The 23,002-nt window shown below is 40.7% G+C and overlaps 1 protein-coding gene across 1 annotated transcript in view; it reads left to right on the top strand.

Moving 5' to 3' along the window:
• The first annotated feature begins 4,372 nt into the window (after positions 1-4,372).
• The window catches only part of LOC143984143 (acidic mammalian chitinase-like), a 38,154-nt gene continuing 19,524 nt past the window's right edge, over positions 4,373-23,002 (top strand). The window contains exons 1-6 of the mRNA XM_077484455.1: positions 4,373-4,397; positions 8,700-8,723; positions 12,404-12,605; positions 18,008-18,064; positions 18,159-18,330; positions 20,679-20,803. Coding sequence (XP_077340581.1) covers positions 4,373-4,397; positions 8,700-8,723; positions 12,404-12,605; positions 18,008-18,064; positions 18,159-18,330; positions 20,679-20,803 — 605 coding nt within the window. The remainder of the gene's footprint in view (positions 4,398-8,699; positions 8,724-12,403; positions 12,606-18,007; positions 18,065-18,158; positions 18,331-20,678; positions 20,804-23,002) is intronic.

The following is a 23,002-nucleotide window of genomic DNA, read 5'->3' as shown; positions in this document are numbered from 1 at the left end:
TGTGATGCCAATGGTGTCTCTGTGGTCACCCTGATGGCCATCAACGCCCGTTTTGCTTCCTACAACAGTGGCCTATACTCCTTTAAAGTTAACTACTCTGGGGAGGAACTGAACTCCTTCCTAAAATAAACCTTAAAAATATCCAAAGACTGTCACATCAGTGAACCACAGGAGGAACAGCCATTCCTGTGGTTCACTGATGTGGAGCCATGCTGTCTCCCCCTCCTTGACTGCCGGCCCCTGGATATTCTGCTTTATGGCAATTCAACACCAAAACATGGGATTTCTGGACTATGCTTGTCTGGCCTAATTGATATTCCAACCCACAGCACCCCTTTTTTCCCTGTGCCACCTAGGGGAATTTACATCCAGCAGTCTTTGGGGTAGGCCTTCCATGGCCAATATAGAGCATCCATGCTTTTTTGGAGTGCTTCTGCTAAACACACATTTTTAAGTGTTATTATTCCCTGAAGAAGATTTAGAACAGTACATTTTTGAAACATGTTGGATATCCCCTTTTGCCGTATTCCTTGTCACAATCAATGACTAAAGGGAACTGCAAGTAGATAGGGATTGCCACTTCATGGCTAACAGCCAAAATGTGCAATGTTGACAACATCATTTATATAATGTTTTGTATTATCAATATGAGACTTTTTTATATAATTTTTCTACAATAAATTAAAATTGTCTATATATATGAAGTTTTATACATGTTTTTTTCAGTTGCCCATAGAATCACATTTTTGAGGTTTAGTCTATGTATTACCAATGGATGGTGGCAGTCTACATGTGTGGTCCATTGAATCACTTAATTCTGAACTCCTTTCTTGGCCAGACCACTTTTCCCACTCACCATGTCACGATAGTACGATTACTCTGGAAGAGGTTCAACAAGCTCTGGATGTACTGCAGGCAGGGAGGACTCCAGGAGTGGATGGCATTCCTTCGGTTTTTTACAAACAATACAGAGAGCAGCTGATACCTAAACTATATGAGATGATCGATAAGACTTTATAATAAGGGACACTCCCGGCTTCTATGGCTGACATGGTCATAGTGGTCTTACTGAAGCCGGGTAAAGATCTGGAGCTGTGTACTTCCTATCGCCCTATTTCCTTGCTCAACGCTGATGCTAAGATTCTTACTAAGATCCTAGCTAGGAGACTTAATGAGGTTATCCTCACCCTGATACATGAAGATTAAACTGGATTTATGCTGGGCAAGGGCACGGATATAAACCTCAGGAGGATGTACACAGTACTAGGCTCTAAAAATTATCTCACCCAATCCGATGCAGTGGCCTCCCTAGATGCTGAAAAAGCATTTGATTTGGTAGAATGGATTTAACTGTGGGAGGTCCTGCTTCGCTTTGGGTTCAGCCCCAAATTTATCTCATGGGTGAAGGCCCTGTATAAGTTCCCATGGGCTACTAGGCAAGGGTGCTCACTCTCCCCTAGCTATGGAGCCAATGGTGATCCTTTTGCACTCCTCCCCAGTGGTTTGTGGTATATCAATAGATCCTGTAGAAGAAAAAATATCCCTCTATGCTGAAGATACTCTCTTGTATCTTAGTAATACTACATCCTCACTGAGGGCAGCCCTATCGCTTATTAACACCTTTGGTAGGTACTCTGGCATATGTGTCCTCTTTGCACTACACTCCTTGGATGCCACGCTCTCAGTAGATACTCTGTTGCAACAGTTTCATCAAATTCTTGTTTTCAATTATGTAAATATTTAATGATCAGGGAAAATCTGTACTCTGACATGACCGTGCCAAAGAATAGAGTGGCAAGTCATTTGTTAGTTGTCCAATACCACTTCTGCAGGGGTTTCCGCACCACTTACTGAAGTATTAGGCCCCCAAAATTTCCAAATGTCATATTTGGTCACTGGTCCCCACTTTCTGCTTCTTAGAAACTTCCGATGTGTAGTAGCTAATTGTTGCTATTGGTACCGGTTTGTCTCAGCAACAATTTTTTCAATAACCTCATCGGTCAGAAATAGTTGTAAGTATGCCAAGGGGTTGTCATCTTCAACATCTATTTTCATACCAGATGCTCCAGTAAATGGGAATCTTGGGGGCACTGAGTGATCCATAAAGCAGTCAATAGAGCACCAAGTTCGCACATCACTGAGTTCAGCCACAGAATCGTCGCTGTCATCACTTTCAGTCACTTTTGTCACTTTCAGTGTCTGATGACTAATTTTCCCACAAATCACTATCGCTCAGTTCTGCAAGTGATTCTAATTCACTATCGCTGTTTTCAAGCTGGTCGTAAACCACTTTTGATGTAGAGGGGCGCTGTTTGGATACCATGGACAGTCTCAAGTTTCCAGGCAGAAAGAATGATAAAAGTGCAGGCAGGGCACCGGACAAAGCACTAGGGACAAAACTGATGTCAAATGATTTGATACAGTAATGTAATCCTAACAGATTACAATGTATTGTGTGTGTGTTGTGTTTTGTACTTTTTGAAATTGCCCTCGGATCTGCCCCCATGTGCAGCGGCGCTCACAGGGAATGGAACCCGAAACAGTGCTGCATTGGGTGGAGGATCCGTCCAGGGCACACAGCGGGAGTACATAGCGGAATCCTAGAGACAAGGTAAGTACCTGTACCTGGATACTGTGATGCAATCCAGAGTATGGCTCGGGATTACAGCTATTGGTACTGAAAATTAACTCAGAGCCACACTCGGGAATATCGCCAGGGAGGTTAACACCCATTATACCATAAGAACATACATAAATAATAAAGTAAACACAGAATAAGGATTGTGGAAAAAAACCCTCCATTGGGTTTAAATCAATTTTAATTATGAAATGAACTATAATCTTTAATATCAAACAGAACCACTGTTAACCATTAACAGACCAACATTCTTAGACACCAACACTCAAGCAGCAACATCTTACACCAACCACATAACAGCGTACCAACTACTGTCTACCCACAAAGTGGACTATATTTCCTCACATAGGTGGACCGTGACAAGGGAAAATAACAAAAGGGTGGGTAGGCTGGGGAGCAGGTTAAAAGATCCAAAATGAAGGCTGATGAGAATCCAGAGGTGAGTCCAGCTGACAGACGTGAGGAAAATGTTGACTCTGCAAAGTAACAGGGAAGGATATACAAGTGAAAGTTTACACTCATTGGCTAGAAGTTTCCCACCAAAAGGTTTGTCACTAATCTGGTGCTCAGCAGCTGAGGTAAATCTTCCAAGCAAAAGCAGGCAACTTGTTACATGAAACACAAAATAGAAAGAATCAGCAAAGCAGCCACAGAGGTCATGTTCTTAAAATTTTTTATAGCCCTCTATTAGACAATCCCACGGGGCCACTTCTCTATTCTTTTCTTTTGTGGCCCTGACAGGAAGCTCTTAGACCAGCACAGTTGAAAGTAGAAATTACAGCCATGTATTCATGTATATTACATGGTTCAATAGATACAAACATAAGCAGGAGCCATTGATGCTACTAAGTTAAAGGGTAAATCTAACCTCCACAATAAGGAGAAAATAAATTCTCAGACTGGACATAATAGATGCACCCAAAAATAAGTATGAACATTTCTTACTTCAGAGAGGGCATGAAGTCCACCTCTTATGATAGATCCCCAGAGGGATCCTGACCTAAATTAGAGAAACCCAGCTTATCTATCAACTGATAGAAGAGGCTAAGACAAAAATGACCCATGGATCAGAGGTGGTCTCTAGTAGGCAGCTGAACCAAACCATTAGAAGCCCCCTTCACACAACAGCCAAATTGGACTGAAACCTTTTTACTGATACAAAATCCTGTTTAAAGCTATTTTTTTTCATATAAAGTGTGTGAATAGTTAGGCATGTATTTTGGTTTGGTAAATACCATACATGATACATGCAAAATGTATAACTGATAAATACTATGCTAGAAAATGACTAACATGGACCATATATTGTATGAGTTCATTCTATGACCTAATATGACATCAATCATGTATTTTAATGGCTGTGGCACCATTTTACAATCTGAATCAAATAAAGGCTAGACCCATACCTGCCAATGTTCTATCCCCATTTGGCACACAGTTTTATAACTAACGATATCCTTGGCATATTTTACTTCAGCCAAGGTCAACTGACAATGCTTAAGCTTGTGCAAGAAGGGGGAAGAAGCTATTCTGAAACCAGCAAGAGGGTTCTGACTTTAGGCTGTTTACAACTCTATATAGGGATGATAAATATATATTTGTACTTTAATTATTCGATATGTGAAATTTGGACTCTGTCATATCTGCATTAGCACCTGCACTGTTCCCTAGCTGATATGGGCTCCTCCCTATTATAAGTAGATGTCTTCAGTCAGTGCGTTGACAGACGGCAACATGCAGAAGATACTGGTGTGGGCAGGTGGGTTGCATGAACAGTTGGGATGCTTGAACATTTCGCAAACAGTCATGTGTCAGGCATATATTTTGGTTTGGTAAATACATGACACATGCAAAATGTATGAATGATAAACCTGTAATTTCTATAACTTTATGTGACAGTAATCATGTATTTTAATGCCTGCAGCTTCATATTATAATATAATTACAAATAAAAGCTAGATTCTAAATTAGCTAGAAGGCAGTGTTGTATCGCAAATTTGTGTAAATATTTATGAGTAGCTCTACACAAAAGGTATTTAAGCAAAATTAGCTGCTGTGAGCTACAGAATATTGATAATGCGGAGAGGTGTTATTGAACCCTTGCAAAATGTTGCCAGATGCAGAAGACCCCCCTCTTCATTAAAGTGGAACTCCAGGACTCCTTTTTATTTAATTTTTTTGGGCAATTTACCTTGGTCAAGTATTCATATCCGATATGTACAGGGCAGCTGGTGATGCCGAAGATCACTGTAGTAGTCCACACTACATACAGTGATAACTGTGATCTTGGCGTGCTACTTCAACGACTTGCACACTGAACACAGGGGTTTCTATTTTGGCATTCAGAGAAGCCTTGTATTTTTTCCATGAATACAAGACATTTTCTGATTGGATGAGATGTAGAGGAAAGGTGGATGACATCACAACCCAGATCAACAAAATTTACCAACAACTCTATAGTGTAGAGTCATACTTTAATAATCTTTTCAAAGAGGCAGCGTGCAGAGTATTAGTCAGATAGGAGAACATGGACAATATAGAAAAATAGAAAATGTATTAAATTAAATTAGAAAAGGTAGTTGCCACTCTCATTATTAATTAAATGTAGAATAAATTACAATTTAACTTTAATTTTGGTATAGTAGGTTTAGAAACTCTTTGGGGTTTTTTATTGCTGCCTGTGTTTTCAGTGAGGAGATTCCCTGACTTCACAGAAAGAGAAAGTCTCCATATAATGGGGGTGAATTCACACTTTTGATATTTGTCACTAAAGTAGGTGTGTCCCATTTTGGTGGCTAATTTAACCTTTTAGATTTTTCTTAAAGTGATATTAAAGGCTTTTTTTGTTAAATTAAAAAAAAAGGTTATACTTACCTTCTCTGTGCAATTATATTGTACAGGAAGACCCCTCACCTTTTCTTTGGCAGTCATCTGCAGGTGCTGTCCATTCCCCCCTCCTCTGGGTACTGCCTCAGCAAGCCGGGTCCATAGATATACACAGCGCCGGTAAGCAACGCCCCCCAATCCTTTCTCATAGGAGTTTTACTGACAGCAGCGGGAGCCTGTGCCTCCCACTGCTGTAAGTGTCTCTTGTGAGGACCAGGAAGAGAGGAAGAGAAAGTGAGGACCAGGAAGAGAAAGGAGCAGTGCTGTAGCCAGGACAGCACTGGAGAAGTGACAGGAGTCAGGTAAGTGTTTAGGAACAGGGGTGCTAGAAAAGTTAGTTGGGTGTTTTTATCTTAATGCAAAGAAAACATTAAGGTAAAAAAAATAGACTTGAATTTTCTGTCACAATGGCCACAGAACAGCATTTCTCTTGCCACAAAATGCTTTGTGATGTCACATTCATGCACAATTATGCAGACTGTGATGTCATCCTTATTATTGTGATGTGTGTATTTTTGTGTCATAGCAGGCATAGTGTTGGCACAAATTGTACTTTAATGTCATTGTCAATATTATGATCTCAAAATGTGTGATATCACAAACAGTGTTGTGATTTCACTGTTAGGATTGTTATGTAATAGCTATTATCAATTTACAGTAGGTAATGTGGTGGCAGTCATTATTATGACACCCAATGTCCCAAACAGGTGAAAAAACTCCAGCAAAGCATGATCCAATTTGCTACAGCAGGGGAAAAAAATCCTTCCTGATTCCCCGGGAGGCAATTGGATATTCCCTGCATCAACTTTACCTATACAATAATTGTTAATACCCAGTTATATTATGTACAATATACAGTACATTGGAATATAGTTCCAGGAGCAACAGATGCCTTCATCCCCCACTAAGTGCTGTGATTTCATCCACCATCCCCTGCTTCCTGTAGTGACATAGGGGCCACCAAATCAATTGTAGTGTGTAGTCAATGGCCAGGCACCTGACATATGTCAAAGCATGTTGAATGTGAGGAGACTGGAACTCTACAAAAGAGTAAAATGAACTGGTGCAAAAAAGTAATAAAAAAGGTCCTTGAAAAAGTCTAAAAGTGTCTGAGATCCCAATTAGTACTTCATATTCCCATCGCACACATTCCTGGATGCGCTCTTAAGTTTGGGTGCTGTAGCAACAACCAGCTGGATACTTGGTTCAAGCCACAGTAAAGATATTTGCCAGCACACCATGGAACGACATAGATAGCATCCAAAGGATGATTTATTGCATGATCACAACACAAGGATAATGCAACATTTCGGCTTGATGAAGAGGTCCTGCGTGGCTCTGAAACATTGCAAATATCTTCACTGAGATCCCAACTAGGGCACACCTTGGAGTTCACCTGGAGACAGCCTCTCTTTCTTAAAGGTACAGCAACAACCCATCCTGTGCAAGGCAGCTAAATACTCCAAGCGCATGTCTGCACCAAATAAAGGTCTTTTTAGCAGGTGGGGTTGTTATGTTCAAATTAACAATGGTGAAACATTTCATCTATTTGACACTTTTAAACATAAAGCCCCACCTAGGAGCAGAAGAGGCTTGTTTAAGAAGTAGTTAAGTCACCATTTACAAAGTGAAAATAGAGACTAAAGCCTTGTACACACGATCGAATTGTTGGCCAAAAAAACATGGACTTTTGTCTGAAGGGCGTTGGCCCAAACTTGTCTTGCACACACACACGTCACACAATTGTTGGCCAACAATCACAAACGTAGTGACGTACGACATAGTTTTTCAGCTCTTTAGTGCCACCCTTTGGGCTTCTTCTGCTAATTTCGTGTTAGTAGAAGTTTGGTGCGTGTTGGTTTTCACACTTTTCATTTTGTGCTTTTAAGTTCGTTTCTGAACAGCAGTTCGTCAACCAGACATGTTGCGGAATCAGAGGAGATAATGTGTTATTGGCCTTGGAGTTATTGCTTTGACATTATTTATTTGGTTCAATAATGATTTGATTTGGTATATTTTATATATTTATGCATAGAATGCACTTTTTGGTTAAGTTCTATTGGCAGATAGCATGTAAAAAAAAATCTTTTTTTAATGCACAATAAAAAAAATGCGTAGAATAATACTTGGCTTACTTCAAATGACAGTTTGGGAGTAGGCTGTTACATTTAAAAAGATACAATTACAATGTAAATTTGACAAGGGACACCAACATAGTTGTATCTTTAATCTTAAAAACTATGGGATAATGGTGTTGTTGTAACTTGCCCAAAAAAAATAAAAAATAATAATATTATTCTTGATATCACTAGAAAAAAAGCCTTTGAAAATGTTTTTGCAAATAACTCCATCAGTATCACCAGCAAAGCAGCTTCATTATTATCCCATTAAAGAAGAGAACGTGCGCTGCATTTCAAGATTTCATAATTTGCCACGTCACGAATATTAAGTCTCCATTACGAACACTAATTTACAAGACCGACTGCTTCTGGCTTGTCCTTGCTTTCGAGCATGCGTGTTTGTACTCTGAAAATCCGACAACAGCCTGTCATCACACATTTAACATCAGAAAATCCGATCATGTGTACGAGGCTTAAGTGGTAAAATGAAGGGCTACTTATACATCTTCTGGTGTACTCAGGCAAGACTTTAAACATTAAGTCCTGATATTTTTGCACTAGAACTCTCTATACTACATTACATAAAGCTAAACTCAAGTAAAAAATTGTATTTCTGTCCATCCAGATCAGAGACATACACAACTCTGGCACATAGCATAGCCTTGTCTGGCAGGTTGAAATACCTGGATTTTCTCTGCTGCAGTTAACTAACAACAAGTTTTGTTCCTTCCCCAGCCTTTGACTGAACAGTGGAAGGACAAGTTGTAAACTAATGTGCTTATCTCTCTATCTCTCTGCTCTCTCCTATCCATCCATATGTCCCTGGTTAGCATATCAGCATTGCATTACAACTGATTGGCTTCTTGTGCTGCTTTCCACTTTCTCAGTCTGAGCTCTGCTGTACCAGATGCTTACACTGCTTGCATTTAATGCTGGGAAAACATCTTTAAAATATAGTAGCGTATGTTTAGCTGTGTATGATAGAGGGGGGTGTGATTATTGGATGATGTTGTTCGTGACTGAGATTTTTGATTGTTCTTTTTTATTTTTAAAAGGTTTGCTGGCTCTTCTGCAGCTAGGTAAGAAACAAACTAGTTGTACACAATCATAATGATTGCACACAAAAATAATTTGCTATTTATTGATGAAGCAAATAATCTCCATTGTTCACCCTCCATTGTATTAAATACATATTTCTTACATGTAGCCTGCAATCATTCTGGCAATCAAATCAGTTTATTTTTTATTTAGTACCAGATGTTTCTATGTTCTCACTTTATCCAGTGTCTCTTTTTAATTTTTTAACTAGCTTGTATGTGCAAGAATTTAAAGCTTCTGTCAGGGCAAAATTTTTAAAAAATGTAGTACATCTTTGGAACACTTTCACATTTTCCCATGTTTAACCTTTAGGCATAATGCAAGTAAAAAATTATAACGGTTGATTTGCCAGAAATATAGTATGCTCCTACATTCCTCTTTGACGTGACAACTCTGAAGCATGTGGTGTCAGCACTGGCTAGCTCTACCTGTCCTTATCCCCTTCTCCCTCATCTCCCTTACTCCTTCTTGTGCACAGGCAGAGAGCTCACAGTATTTATGGCAAATCAACAGGTATTTATTTGCACTGATGCAACAGATATAACAAAATATTTTTGATGGTATGCAAACATATCATGTGGAGTAAAAAAGAAAAAAGTTCTTCTTATGCCGCCTACACACGACTGGACTTTCCGGCAGACTAGGTCAGACGGGATCAGTCAGCCGGACAATTCGATAGTGTGTGGGCTAGTCCAACCACTTTTTATAAAAAAAAATCAGACAGACCTAGAAATAGAACATGTTTCAAATCTATCCGGCAGACTCAAGTCCGACAGACTAAAAATTGTCTGTGTGCTAGTCCGACGTACCAAATATGACGCAAGGGCAGCTATTGGCTACTGGCTATTGAACTTTCTTGTTTAGTCCCGTCTTACGTCAACACGTCCAAAAAGAACGGACTTTCAAATGGACTTAGTCCGGTCGTGTGTGGCCAAGTCTGTTCGTTCAGAAAGTCCGTCGGACCTCCGCCGAAAGTCCAGTCATGTGGACTCAGCATTAGGGTTTACATACACTTTAACAAATATGTCAACAATAAGTATTATTATTGTACTGGATTTATTCATCATGTATTTATGTCAAATAGACATATTATGTTTCAATAGACATGTGTGTTTTGTTAATATTTGTTTTTCGGACGCAAATTTCATTTTCGGAGATTCATATGTATCCAAATTTCCAAATGGACATAGGAATGAAATTCAATGAAGCAAAATAAATAAATAATTATAATGAAATTAATTAATGCATTTATTTCATTTGGATTCATTGTGAATAGTTGGTTGCTAAGGAACAGCCGCAGCTTCCTTAACAACCATAACTCATCTGCCATCAGCGGGATTCCTAATCTAGTGCTTGCATTAAAAAAAAAATTAAAAAAAAAAACAGTGTGGGCCCCCCAATCCATATCTGGCCCTTTGGGTCTGGTATGAATTTTGAGAGAAAACCGAAGCCAAAATTTTAAAAAAAAGTGAGGTCCCCCCAAAAATCCATACCAGACCCTTATCCGAGCATGCAGGCCAGGAAAGGGGTATACAAGCGAGTGCCCCCCCCCTCCTGAAACATAACAGGCCACATGCCCTCAATATGGGGGGGTGCTTTGGAGGAGGGGCCCCAAGACATCATGGATGGAGGTCTCTGAGTGACATCACCGGGGCATGGTCCCCTGTGTTAGCGTTTTTATTTACTTTTTATATTTTTGTTTGGTGAATGAGTAGTGGTACTATGTACCCCATACTCATTCACATGGGGGGCGGGTTTGGGAGCCCCCTTTGATAAAGGGGGCTTCCAGATTGTGATAAGTCCCCCCCCCGCATCCCCACAACCCCCGGACCAGGGTTGCAGGATTGTGGGGAAGGAGTCCTTGTCCTCATCAACATGGGGGGAGCCCCCCTCCCTCAAAGCATGAGGGCATGGGGTCTGGTGTGGTCCATGTGGGGGGTTCTCTGAATGTCAAGCACCTTCATAAAATGAGGCAAGAATGGGCACACAGTAATTGAAGTGCTGTGCAGGCGTAAACACTGGATGTTCAAAGATTCATTTAAATTCATGAAACCTCTCTTCACACTTTATTAAAGTAGATCTGAACCCAATCATAAAGTCTCATATACTTTTTAAATTGTTAAAGAAGAGTTCCATGTATGGCATTTTTACATAGTTGCATTGGTCCACCTTGGACCAATTTAAAGTGGTTGTAAAGGCAGAAAGATTTTTTTATCTTTTTTTAATTAACAGTTTTTATTAGCAGGTTCAATAAAAAAGCTTAACAATACATGCAGAGATCAACAGTATGCAGCGGTAGGGTGTGCATGTAAACTGTGACTTTTAATTACAGTATCTTAAGGCATAGTCTTGAAGAGCAATATCTACAACTGCTGTCACACATAGCCTTACATGAGTAGTCTGCAAGGTGCACAAAGAATTAAATAATAAAAAACAAAAATAATAGTGAAAAGGAGAGGTGAGCTCCCATGCCAGCTCACCGCGTGTCCTCCCGAAGATGTCAACGATCCCATGTCGCATTGTGTTCGTCCAGCTTGTCTCCCATTCTGGCCGTTATTTTTTCCATCAATTCAACGTCTTTAATCCTAGTGTATAGGGCCTCTTGGGATGGGGTATGTTTTTTTTTCAGTTTAGGGCTATTTGACAGCGGGCTGCTGTGAGTATGTGTCTAAGCAATTTCTTGCATGGTTTGGTCATTTTCGTTTGAGATAGGCCATATAGGAAAAATTTAGGTGTGAAGGGTATGGGTATCTCAAAGAAGTAGGTCAGTAATAGTTGGATGGAATTCCAGTATGGGGCTATTAGGGGACATGTCCAATAGATGTGAAAGAGAGAGCCCCTGTCGCGTTGGCATTGCTAGCATCGGTCAGAGGTGGAGGGATACATTTTGTGAAGGACATCTGGTGTCTGAAACCAAAATTAGAGCATCTCATATGAAGGTTTTTTATCTTAATGCAGTGCCGCCATAGCAAGCTGCTTGCTGTGGGGGCACTCAATAAGAGGGAGGGGCCAAGAGACTCAAACAGGGCCCCAAGAAGAGAAGGCTCTGGGCTGCTCTGTGCAAAACGACTGCAGAGAGCAGGTAAGTATGATATGTTATTTTTAAACAGAAAAAAGGAGACTTTAGTATCCATTTAACTATGTATATACCATACCCATGGGATCCTTATAGAAGCTGGCAATCCCTGTAGTAGGCACCACTACTATAGTGATCACCACTACCTTCTGGGGCCCCATGCTGTGTGGCTTCCGGATTCGTTATGAACAAAGAAAGTTGGCTGCTCAGCTTGGGTATCATTCAAAGAATGCTTTACATTTTCTCATTGAATGCAAAGTATTCTCTGATTAGACAAAGAGGGGAGCATGAAATCTGTCTCTCCACCTCGTTCAATAAGGGAGCACTGAGAAAATTTGAAAAGAACCTGTGCCAATCAATCAACCTACTGTGTTCAGTAAGTAGCAGGGCAGCTGCTTGACATTAGACCCATAAGCTAGTGGGGATAACTGGAGTAGCATGATTATGATTTAATATAGTGATTTCAAGCTTCCAGGGGAATCCCACAGGTATAATGCTGTATATGCTTTGGTCTAAGCTATCAATATCTTTGGTAAACAAAAACTTTGAGCATCATTTTTTTTTTTCTAATGTTCTTTATCCCAGGCTCTGCCTACAAGGTGGTCTGCTACTTTACCAACTGGTCCCAGTACCGTCCGTCTCCTACTGCTTATTTTCCAAACAATGTGGACCCAAATCTCTGCACACACATCATTTATGCATTTGCCTCCATGGAAAATCACAAAATCGTTCCTTATGAAGTCAATGATGAGGAGCTATACCAGCAAGTCATTGCACTTAAAAAACAGTAAGTATCATTCAAACTTAGCTCAAAAATTCTTAAAAGGGACTTTCTTGTTAAATAGAAAACACTTTTCCTGACACAGCATGACAGCATATAATGTATGGGTAGGCTCCACCCCCTGCCCTATATTAGGACCGGTTATGCTATATAAGTAAGTCTCCTCCCTGCATGTAGCATTTCTCTTTTTTACAACCGGTTATGCTACTGCTAAAAGCAGGATTTTTATTTTTCCCTCACCTTGCCAGATGCCTCTGGCCAAGCCGCACAGGTTCAAGCCTCTCCTGTGTTGAAACTCCCCACTGTACAGGCAGACATGAATGCCTATATGGGGGAGACCTCCCCCCTCAGGATCCAGGAAAGAAGGTGTGCAGGCATCTGGTCTAGGAGAGCCATCTGAAAACATCAGCAAACAAACATTTAAGGGCTGCCATTTCTCCAAAACAAATGACCGCACTACTTCCAAGACAGGAACAATCTTACAGAGCACCAGCAGCCTCGCCAGGTAGAGTAAGAAGGTGGAAACGCCACGTCCGGTGGGAAGAAAAGCATAGGAAGTATCAAGAAACAGGTGAAGCAAGAGGCACTTACGGTCTCGGAAAGGATGCAATTGGCGGTTCAGAAAGCTGCAGGGGGAGACTCACCGACCCCCAGCAGTTAAATGACAGAGGAAGAGAAAGTGCACTGCAGCACATTAAAGCACAAGTGCACCAGCGTGAACCTGTCAGGCGCCACAGGAATCGAGCCTGGGAGACAGGTAGGAAACATACAAAGTCAAAGAGTTTCAATATCAATGTTGTGACATATGAGTGAGACAGCACTATCTGTAAATTCTAGATGCAAGATGAGCTCCTAGAGACCAGTCATGTATTCTAAGGTGAGGGCAGGTATGTATATGTGTCTATATGGCATCCTAAAAAAGAGTGCATAAACTGACAGGCTGTAATCTGTTTCAGCCCTCATCAGCCGCAACACCCCTCCAAGAGCAAGGAGATGCAACAGCACCATGGCTCAAGCTCTGAGAGTTTGGCTACACACTCTAAAGCCCTCCAACAGAGGCAGCACAGTGTAGAATACACACAGCAGGAAGAGGAACTCAGAGATGATCTCTGTATGGGATGTGGGCAAAGGGCCCTTACAGGAAAAATGCTATGTAAAACCTGCCTGCTAGAAGCAGCAGTGGATAAAGAGGCCGAGAAGGCTGATATGGTCCTGATGATCAGACAGACAGTCAAGGAGTCACTTCAGAACTTGATGGCCACAACTAGTCAACCTAACGGGAATAGTGAGGGCCTAACTGCGGCCCAAAAAATAAGAGAACCTTTCCCAGGGTCCAGTTCTGGAGAGGAATCCCAGCAAGAAGACAGCAGCATAGGGTTCAGATATTCCTCAGTACAACCTCTAGTGAAGGTGGTTAGAGAGGCACTTGAGTGGGAAGAAGAAGTGGTACAACCTACTAAAGCAAGAAAGTATTATCCCCAGTTAAAGAAAACAATACTCTAATTTCCTCTTATAGAAGATGGCATTCAAGAAGAGTGGCATAAAGTGGACAGAAAGTTGTCACCATTCAACAGAATTAACAGAATGTACCCATTTAAGAAAGAAGATATGCACACGTTTAAGGACCACCTCTTGTGAATGCGGCAGTCATGAGGCTTGCCCACCACGTAACCCTCGCCATGGATGATGCAGTGTCCTTTAAAGAACCTATAGATAGGAGGATGGATGCAGACATGAAAAAAGCCTACACAGTAGCAGGCAATTTATGTAGACTAATATTATCTATGGATCAAGCCATGGACAGCGGATATCTCATCAAAAATTATTCGGTGTCATATCCCATTCGACAGAACTGCCCTGTTTGGGAATATAATGGAAACAGCAATTTCAAAAGTCACTGGAGGCAAATCAGGTATGCTCCCACAGAATGTGAAGCCAAAGCAGAGACGCTTCCTGGGAAGAAAGCAGTACCCAAATAAATAAGAGACTTTAGGCCTTTTAGGTCTCTCAAAGAATATAGAAAAAGTGATAAAACACCCCAAACAATGGTTGCTCGGAGGCCAAAGACAGGGACGCTTCTGCTCAGCAGAAACCCTTTTGAAAATGTCTCCATCCAGATAGGAGTGAGTCAAGGAACCCTGCGTCACAGAGGTGGTCCAGTCGGGACATCATTGGAAATATCTATCCCTTCCCATAATCCCCCATTTTTCTCCCACACAGTTGCCCCTTGACCAGCAAAAGGTGCGGGTGATATTCGAATACATACAAACGCTGCTACAGGAGGGCGTGATAGAACCAGTACCAATACAAGAGCAAATGCATTCACCACTTTTCTTCATTCAGAAAAAAACAGATGACTTAAGACCCACCCTAGATCTAAGAAACCTGAACAAGACAACCTTGGTCCAGAGCTTCAGAATGGAATCATTGCAATCAGTGACACAGGTCCTCGCAAAAGGCAATTGGATGTTGTCTCTCGACCTGAAGGATGCATACTTGCATGTTTCGGTGCATTTGCATTTTCACAAATATCTGCGGTTTGCAGTGTCGAACCAGCATTTCCAGTTTGTATGCTTACCATTTGGCCTGTCAACCTCGCCCAGAACTTTCTTCAAAGTTCTGCTACCAGTGACAACCATTTTACGCAGACAAGGCCTACAAGCCTTTCATTATTTAGACCAGTGGTCATCAATCCTGTCCTCAGGGCCCATTAACAGGCCAGGTTTGCAAGCTAACTGAAATACATCACAGGTGATATCATTTGCTGCTCAGTGATTGCAGTATTCTAGTCTGAGCAGCTGAACAGAGTGCCGCTGCGCTGGCCTGACTGATCATCCACTCTCCACTCCAGGTCAGTCAGAATGAAACTGAATTGTGCTGATCAGCCTGAGCCGAGGAGGGAGGACAGTTAGAGCAGGACTGAGCCATTCAATAGTAGAACAGTAAACACACAGCCTCTGACCCCCCCCCCCCCCCCCGTGCCATGTCCAAGCAGCCTCTGACACCCCCATGCTTTGTCTAAGTAGCCTCTGACCTCCCCCTGTGCCATGTCCAAGCAGCCTCTGACCCCCCGTACCATGTCCACGCAGCCTCTGACCTCGTACCATGTCTGCGTAGCTTTTGACCCCCTCCTGTTCCATGTAAATGGAGAAATATGGTTGTTGACTTTTGTTTAACTTAAACACATTGCAAATAGCACTAGCAACATGTTTATAGTTTAAATATTGATATTTGCACCGTTTAGCACTGAAAACAGGCATTTTAGGTACTTTTTTGCAGTGCCAGTAACAAATGCAGTTCTGTCAGTAAATTTCATGTTTTTTGCCAGTAAAAAATTAGTGCCGTTTGTAAATTTTGGTGTCCTGCCAGTAAATTTCACTTTGGGGGTTGGCAACACTGACCACCATACTAGTATTATGAACCCTTCCACATTGCAGGCCTAAAATCAGTACACTATTCCATCGAAATCAGGAAATAATACTCCCAACATTCCAGGCGGAAGCATCAGAAGCACCGCACAGTCTGGACGTTGTGTCCATCTTAAAAATCTGTTTGTCATTCCAGAAGGAAGGAGAAATGGGCTGGCAGCATGGATTAAAATATATATATATATATAGTACAGCGTTACCCACCCGTCTTGTCTGGTGATTTGGTACATCACATACGTATATGCTGTCATGCTGTGTCAGAAAAGAGGAAAATTTTATACTTACCTAACAGTAATTTTCCTTTCCTGATGCAAAGCATGAGAGCATATAGGTCCCTCCCGAAAAGGCTTTGCAGTGATACTAAGTTACGAGAATGCTGCATGCATGGAGGAGATTTACTTATATAGTATAACAGGTCCTGATATAGGGCAGGGGGCAGAGCCTACCCATAGGTATATGATGTCATGCTTTGCATCAGGAAAGGAAAATTAACGTTAGGTAAGTATAACATTTTCCTCTATTTGCCTCTATGTCTAAATGCTAGCTATTCCTTTCAGTATATGTTTTCTCATTAACAATGACAGATATTTTAGCCTGCAGTGCTTTACATCTTCAGAGCTCAAATATATTTTTTATCTAATATATTTCCAAAAGTCAAATAAGTGACTGAAGCAGATGAAATACTACATTTCACCTGCAGTTAAACAGAGAACCCTGAATTGCAAAGATTATTGTCATGTTGGGGTAACAGAAATGTTCATGTTTAAGGATCAGACAGTTTTGCACTTTAAGCCCCTGTACACACAGTTGGAGATTTTCTCAGTTGGATTTTGTCCGTCGGATCTTGTCCGAAACTGTTGCATACACACGGTCAGACTAAGTTGTCAAAAAATCCGATCTTTCAGAACGTGATGACGTAATTTCGTTACGATAGGACTACATTCAGGCTAGTAGCCAATAGCTTTGATGTAAGAATTTGATCTGAGCATGCGTGGCACTTGGTCCGATCAAAATTCTCTACACATGATCGGAGTAGGTGCGACCGGCCCAGTTGGTCGGGAAATATTTCCAACATGTTGGAAAATTGGGTCCGACGGAATCAGTCCGATGCATACCACACACATATAAATCAATGTGATCGACCTGGAAACCCAAAAACAACCACTAACAGCGCTTATACTGCATACTAATGAAACCATCAATCGCCTGTTTACACCGTGCAGTTCATTTAGATCAAATGCATTATTAGTATATTAATAATCATTTAAAGAGCTTGTGACCATAAACATAGAAAAGATCATATATATAGGAAAAAACACTATCCCGTGTTAATCAGTCCAGCATCAACATCCTATAATGACAGAGTCCTTCACAGTCTTTTTTGCATCATTAAAGTATGTATCATGCAATCTATCTTCCCATGTATGTGGATATCCGTGGGTGGAGTCCTACACCTTCACCTGAATATTCACTCAGATGGCCGCTTACCAGACTCTGGTATCTTTTAAGCCTATCTCTGCTGTGAAGAATCTCGCTGTGTAATCCTGTGTGCTCCGTTTGGATCCCACTCATTGGATGCGGACATGCAAAAAATGCAAGGGGTCTCTGGTCTGTGTATCAGCTTAGGGGGCGAGCTCCCACACCTGCTTGTTTAGGTAATCTTATGTGAGCATGGCCATACCACACACAGTCGGATTATCCGACGACACGGTCTGATAGGACACATTCTGACGGATTCTCCAACCGTGTATACAAGGGCTAAGTGTGAACCCAGCCTTGGCACCAGGTTGGTGAAGGTAAAGCCTACATATATATGTTTTTCATACTACAGACAGAGTTGTATGTCATAGCAAACAGATGCATATATTGTAAGGAAACAAGAAGTTCAGTTGTAAAAGTAAAAGGAGAAAAAATATATTTTATATTGTCTAAGCCTTTTTTCACTGACCCTACTCATATTTTTTGCTCTGCGTAATACAGGAATCCTGATCTCCTGATTTTATTGGCCATTGGAGGATGGAATTTTGGAGTCCAGAAGTAAGATGCTTAGTATTATAAAAACGTAAGTGTTCAGAGTGAAGAAATCCTAAAAGGCGGATAAAATTTATGCTTGTTTAACAATTATTTTTAGGTTTACCGCAATGGCTTCCTCTGCCACAAATCGCAAGATATTCATTGAATCGGTTATTGATCATCTTAGAAAGTTTGGTTTTGATGGTTTGGATCTAGATTGGGAATATCCAGGCTCTGAAGAAAGAGGTAGTCCCCCAGAAGACAAACAGCGCTTCACAGTTTTGATAGAGGTATGCAACTAAATTAAATTATTGGCAAGCAGGTTTATTCCTTCTGATGCCCAAATTTTTTTGGGGGTTTTCACACTCATGCAATGAGATGAGAGTGTTTACATGAATAATTGAAGTGTGCTACAGATTGAAGTATTGCTAACAGCATTAGGATACAATTTTGATTGTTGGCCGGTAGAACAGAGGAATACAAGCCTCAAAACAGGTTGCACCACTTAAGCTGTTCCAATTTTAACTTGGGCCATTTACACAGAGAGTAAAAAGAAAAAACCCTGACAGTTTAATCCTTATACAAACTAGAAAAATAACTGTATTTTGTTTAGAAATGTTTCCAATCAGGATAAAAAAATAAACACTTTCTGTAAAGACAATACAAACCTATCATGGGTCTAATACTTTGAATCTTTTGAAAGTTTCAGGCAGGAAGTTCTAGTGATAGGGATAATCTACATGTTATAAATAGCTACAGGAGCTATAGGATTTTTAGTATAAAATAAGCCTCACCCCAAACAGTACCAGCACAGGATTTTTAGTTGCTGCTGCAAACAGGTCGATGTTCAATAACAACTTAGTAGGAATACTGTTTGTTTTTCTGTGAATTTTATGTATGTATAATTCTATAGACATTTGAACACTATATAAATCCTGTATAATAATAATAATAATAATAATAACATTTATGTATGTTGTTTGACCCAGCAAACCATGCAACATCACTGCTTCCTATCTCTTCATCTCTTTTTTCTAACACTATCTGTACACTGCAGTGGCTGTTACTAGAGAGTGAAAGGCAGGGTAAGATAGCTGGAGAATAGTGCTACAGTGTAACTTCTGTAAGACCAAGGACGGCTCCAAGGGTGGTAGGCTGACATCAACATATACCTAAGAACATGAAAAATAATTAATTATTTAGAAAAGCAAAGGCTGGTATGACCGAAAGAGTCCTCTAACACAGGGGCTCAGAACTTTGCAGTACGAGGGCCATATAGTATATTTTACAAATGTTTAGGGGCTGGTGAAAAACGAATGGACACATGTAAATGAATGAATGAGTTTTACTTTGAGTTTTTTTTAGTGTGATCAGCATGATATGATTCAGAACAACAGAGAAATAACTTCAGAGCTTGGTTCAAACTATAAATCGCGCAGGAACACACAGCGCGTTCCAGTTCGATTCACAGGAGGTTCAGTGTGGTGCCATATGAGCCCATTAATTTTGAATGAGCTCAAATTGCATTGCATCTCATCAAAAGTAGTGCATGCAATCATTTTAGAAACTCACTGCATCCTGATTATATGGTACATTTATACCCTGCGATATGTTTAAGGTAAATGTTCTATGTTTTTGACATGCATTTGGGATGTCATTAATCTAACATTGACACCCGCTGTAGATCGCAATTGCAGTGTTTTCCACACCAAGTTCTAGTGTGAACGTAGCCTTAAACAAATCAGAGAAGTTCCAAATAACCTTAAGCCATCAGAGTTTCCTTTAAATCATGTATATCCCTTTAAATCGGGGTACCTCCCTCCTTACATCAAATTCCCCGTCAGAGCCTCCCTTACATCAGAGTCCCACATTACATCAGGGTCCCCTTACATCAGAGTCCCCCCTTACATCAGGGCCCTTATCAAAGTCACTTTTACATTTAGGCCCAATCAGAGTCCCTCTTACATCAGAGTCCAAATCAAAGTCCGACCTTACATCAGGGTTGCCCTTAAATCAGGGGGCAGGATAAAATCTTGTAGCGGGCTGCATTTGGCCCACTGGCCATAGTTTGAGGACCCTTGCTCTAACACAATGTTGCCAGTGTGCTTATTGTTGGGTAATTTTAATGGAAGAGCACAGTGGCAGTGGGCAGATGGTAGACATGGGCAAATATCTGGAAAGGTCACATGATTCGGGGGTGCAAGAGGCAAGCAGTGGTCTGGTAGAGGGGGATGACTAATTCTCAACCTAATTTTCAGGCTGAGTAAGTTAGACCTCCTTCACACCAGTGTGATTTTTCATGCAATTTGACAGTTTCAAATCGAATGACATGTTGCGCCCCATTGCCAGCAGTGGAACCATTCTTATCACCGCAACACATGTCGCAGTGATTATGAAAAAGGTTTCTGCACTACGTTTTTTTATTTCATCGCGACTTGCATCGAATTCTGTTAAATTAACTTGCAAGTCACAATGAAATCGGCAGTACAAATCACACTGATCTGCAGCTTTGAAATCACACTGCTTCAGCGTGAACCAGGGCTTAATATGCAGTTTGCTCAACAAAATGCCATATCCAACTATTTTTGTTTTCGGTTAAATACTCAAGAATATTTTTCATGTTTTTCCCTTGTTTAAGGAACTGCTTGCTGCATTTGAGAAAGAAGGAGAAGAGACCAAACGTCCACGTCTTCTGATAACAGCTGCTGTTTCTGCTGGAAAGGGGACCATTGATAATGCTTATGAAATTTCGAAAATTGGCAAGTAAGTGGAAATAAAGCCCTATCAATGAGAAGTAAAACTTACATTCCTTTTCTGATAGGCTAGATACATAAAGTAAATAACTATCTAGCCAAGATATGGTAATAGAATGAAGAAGAAACTCTTCTTGCAAGAGACCAGAGAACAAAATGATAGATACACTTACATTTCTCATATAAGCATATATTACAAATCATTTGTTTTGCAAATTCTTTGCCCCGCTGTGATGAACACACATATTCAATTTTTTTAATCACCTCTGACACTTCTGGGATTTTTGGAGGAAGTGTTGGAGGCTGTGTGTTCTAAACACGCAATGCTATTCCACTATAGGGCGGCACAGTGGTGTGGTGGTTAGCACTCTCACCTAGCAGTAAAAAGGGTCACTGGTTTGAATCCCAACCACGAATCTGTCCCAAATTGGCCCTAGTATATGAACGGGGACCTTGGATTGTGGGCTCCTTGAGGGTAGGGACCGATGTTAGTGTGCAATGTACAGGGATAAGGACAATTGTAGACACTCACTCAGGTTGAACTGGATGGACTGGTGTCCTTATTCAACCTAACTAACTATGTAACTATGTACTTGACAATGCAGGGGCCAAGGGACCCTTGTGTTATCTGCATTGCCAATTGCCTCACGATTGTGTCAGTCTTTCCTTATTGTTCTTGTTTCTAGTTCTACTCACAGGAACTCACACGGATTCTGTATTTCTGGCAAAATCAACATACAGTATATTTTCTGTACTTTCTTATAATGTTCTTAGCTTGAACATTTAAAGAGGAAGTAAACGCTATAAAAAAAAAAAATGCAACCTGCAAGGCAAAGGCATAATGAGCTAGTATGCATAGCATACTAGCTCATTATGAATAACTTACCTGAGAACGAAGCCCCCGAAGCGGTCCTCCGTCTTCATCTTCACCACTGCCATGTATCCCGGAGTAACTTCCGGGTCTCGCTGCTTCGGCACTGTGATTCTCCGGAGCACACGGGAGCCGTCACGAGCGGCATATCGCAGTGATCTGCGGCCTGCTCAGTGCGCCTGCGTGCCGCTGTCTACACTGTCTACACGGTTTATTTCTTGGACCTACAGGTAAGCTTTAATCTAGGCTTACCTGTAGGTCAAAGTGGTTTGTAAGGGTTTACAACCACTTTAAGAACTGGTAAGCTAAGTGGCATACCTAGACTTTCTGGCACACAGGGCTGATCCTTTTTTGATCCCCATGTGACATCAAAATATACAGTATACTTTTTGTAGAGGCATAATATATTAAATTATTTGATCATGCCATTTAAAAAAACACAATAAAAACAAGTGGAAAAAAGTAATAGAACACTTTTTAATCACATTAGTGTGTTTTTAACAACATAGACAACTGCCTTTATTTAATATATGGAAATCATGAAAACATTACAGTTCATTACTGTATAAACATATCCCCAGATACAAAATTGGTACCATACTGAAATCAGCATCATACTAACACTGTCAAAAACATGATACAGGTATGCAATCAGTACTGTACTGACACTGCCAAAAACATTGAAGGCACCTTTGGGAACAGACTACAAGGCAACAAAAGGACATATACTCACCCAGATCACCACACCAGATTTACATTAAACATTCATCAGTTAATGAAAGGGCTTGTAATCTTATCACTAAATTTTAGCATACTACTAACTAATTTATTAGACATCATCAGTTTCAATAGCTTTTTGCTGCCTTGTATCAGTGATTCACAGTGTCACTCACCAATTCCAGCAGGAACATGGCAGGAGTGGTAGCGTACTGCGACAGACTGATGTTGATGGGAGTAGAGTGAGGTCAGATCACTGCTTCTGCCCCCAGCCAACTAGAAAAGTTTTTTCTATACCTGCACTTTGTTAGAACACATAAAAAAATTGAAAATTCTACCCCTGCAAACACCCCCTAAATGGCAGTTCCTGGTGCAGGCTACATTGCCTATGGACACCACTGGGTAAGCTAGAATATGGTACATTTTTGTTCTTAGGTTTTACTATGCTTTAAAAGAGAAGACAGTGGGCATGTCAGTGTGTGCACTATTCTCATTCTTACAGTGATTTCTAAAACAGTAGCCACAGACAATTGCCTGTTTCACTGCGCTATTGCCAGCAAGGAAAACTAAAAGTGATTTCAAATACAAAAGAATTTACCTGTAATATATACAATTCACAAC

The sequence above is a fragment of the Lithobates pipiens genome, unplaced genomic scaffold (genome assembly GCF_037356315.1).
Source record: "Lithobates pipiens isolate NorthernLeopardFrog02 unplaced genomic scaffold, aLitPip1_a1.2 Scaffold_16, whole genome shotgun sequence".
Taxonomy (NCBI): Eukaryota; Metazoa; Chordata; class Amphibia; order Anura; family Ranidae; genus Lithobates; species Lithobates pipiens.
The sequence above is the reverse complement of the archived record's forward strand: the minus strand, read 5'-3'. Positions and strand labels throughout refer to the sequence as shown.